The 1,427-nt window shown below is 60.7% G+C and overlaps 1 protein-coding gene across 1 annotated transcript in view; it reads left to right on the top strand.

Moving 5' to 3' along the window:
- Positions 1 to 52: 52 nt before the first annotated feature.
- Positions 53 to 1,427, top strand: part of LOC104405619 (ATP-binding cassette sub-family B member 8, mitochondrial-like) — a gene marked incomplete at both ends in the record, with an annotated part of 2,623 nt that continues 1,248 nt past the window's right edge. Inside the window, 6 exons of the mRNA XM_010014371.1 lie at positions 53 to 151; positions 745 to 900; positions 980 to 1,074; positions 1,164 to 1,241; positions 1,277 to 1,304; positions 1,398 to 1,426. Of these exons, the coding sequence (XP_010012673.1) occupies positions 53 to 151; positions 745 to 900; positions 980 to 1,074; positions 1,164 to 1,241; positions 1,277 to 1,304; positions 1,398 to 1,426 (485 nt within the window). The remainder of the gene's footprint in view (positions 152 to 744; positions 901 to 979; positions 1,075 to 1,163; positions 1,242 to 1,276; positions 1,305 to 1,397; position 1,427) is intronic.

Here is a 1,427-nt window from a genome sequence, read left to right as displayed (position 1 = left end):
GGGCACAGCCGCACGCTGCCAGGAGGCCACTGTCCCCACTGTCCCTGCTGTCCCTGAGCCTGCGCAGCCCCGGACGGAGCCCATCTTTGACTGGCCGGTGTTCTGGACCTTCCTGCGTCCCCAGATCCTGGCCCTCTCTGCAGCAGTGGTGGTGAGCAGGGGCACGTGGGTGGCTGTGGTTTCCCTTGTCCCCACTGTCCCTGTGCCATGGCATGATGCCTGCTGTCCCCATACCGTGGTGTGACACCTGCTGTTACTGTGCCACAGCATGACACAGTATACAGGAGAGGGACTCTTCATCAGGGACTCTAGTGGTAGAACAAGGGGTCATGGGTTCAAACTTAAACAGGGGAAGTTCAGGTCAGATATAAGGGGGAAGCTCTTTACTGTGAGGCGGTGAGGCATGGGAATGGGTTGCCCAAAGAAGTAAATGCTTCATCCCTGGCAGTGTTTAAGGCCAGGTTGGGCAGAGCCTTGTGTGACATGGTCTAGTGTGGGGTGGCTTGGAACTGCATGGTCTTACAGTCCTTTCCAACACAAACCATTCTGTAATCCTATGATGACTGCCGTCCCTGTGCCATGGTGTGATGCCTGCCATTGCCATGCCATGGCATGACTCCCACTGTCTCCATGCCACGGTGTGATGCCTGCCCTCACCGTGCCATGGTGTGACATGTGGTTCCCATGCCATGGTGTGATGCCTGCTGTTACCATGCCATGGCATGACAGCTGCTGTCCCTGCAGCTGGCACTGGGTGCAGCCCTGCTCAATGTCCGCATCCCAATGCTGCTGGGGCAGCTGGTGAACGTGGTGGCCCACTGCGCCCGTGGCCACATCTCCGGTTACCTGCAGGAGGTCCGGCGCCCAGCCCTGCGCCTGCTCGCTGTCTACTGCCTGCAGGTGGGTGCCAAGTTAGATCGGAGGGTCCTGGGGAGCTTCCCTCACTCCCCATGCTCCTCACAGCCCCTCTCCTCTGCAGGGGCTGCTGACCTTTGGGTACATCGCACTGCTGGCACGGGTTGGGGAGCAGGTGGCTGGCAGCATGCGCAAGGCGCTCTTCACATCCCTGCTCCAGTAAGACACCCCACAGGGCAGTAAGGGATGGGGCTCACAGGGGGACCTCAACCCACTGCCCCAGCCCACTGCCTTCTTGCCACTGGCAGGCAGGACGTAGCATTCTTTGATGCCAACCGGACGGGGCAGCTGGTGAACCGGCTGGCGGCTGAAATCCCGGGGGTCAAGTACTCCTTCAAACGCTGGCCTGCAGGACGTCAAGTTCCTCCTTCAAGCTGGCCATATCGCAGGTGAAGCCAGCAGCTGGTGGCACCAAACCCCAGCCTTGCCCTCCCCAAGTCTTTCTGGCCCCAGCACCCACCCCTGCCCACTTTCATTCCCAGGGCCTGCGCAGCAGCACGCAGACAGCCGGC

The sequence above is a fragment of the Nestor notabilis genome, unplaced genomic scaffold (genome assembly GCF_000696875.1).
Source record: "Nestor notabilis isolate BGI_N333 unplaced genomic scaffold, ASM69687v1 scaffold18415, whole genome shotgun sequence".
Classification (NCBI taxonomy): domain Eukaryota; kingdom Metazoa; phylum Chordata; class Aves; order Psittaciformes; family Psittacidae; genus Nestor; species Nestor notabilis.
The sequence above is the reverse complement of the archived record's forward strand: the minus strand, read 5'-3'. Positions and strand labels throughout refer to the sequence as shown.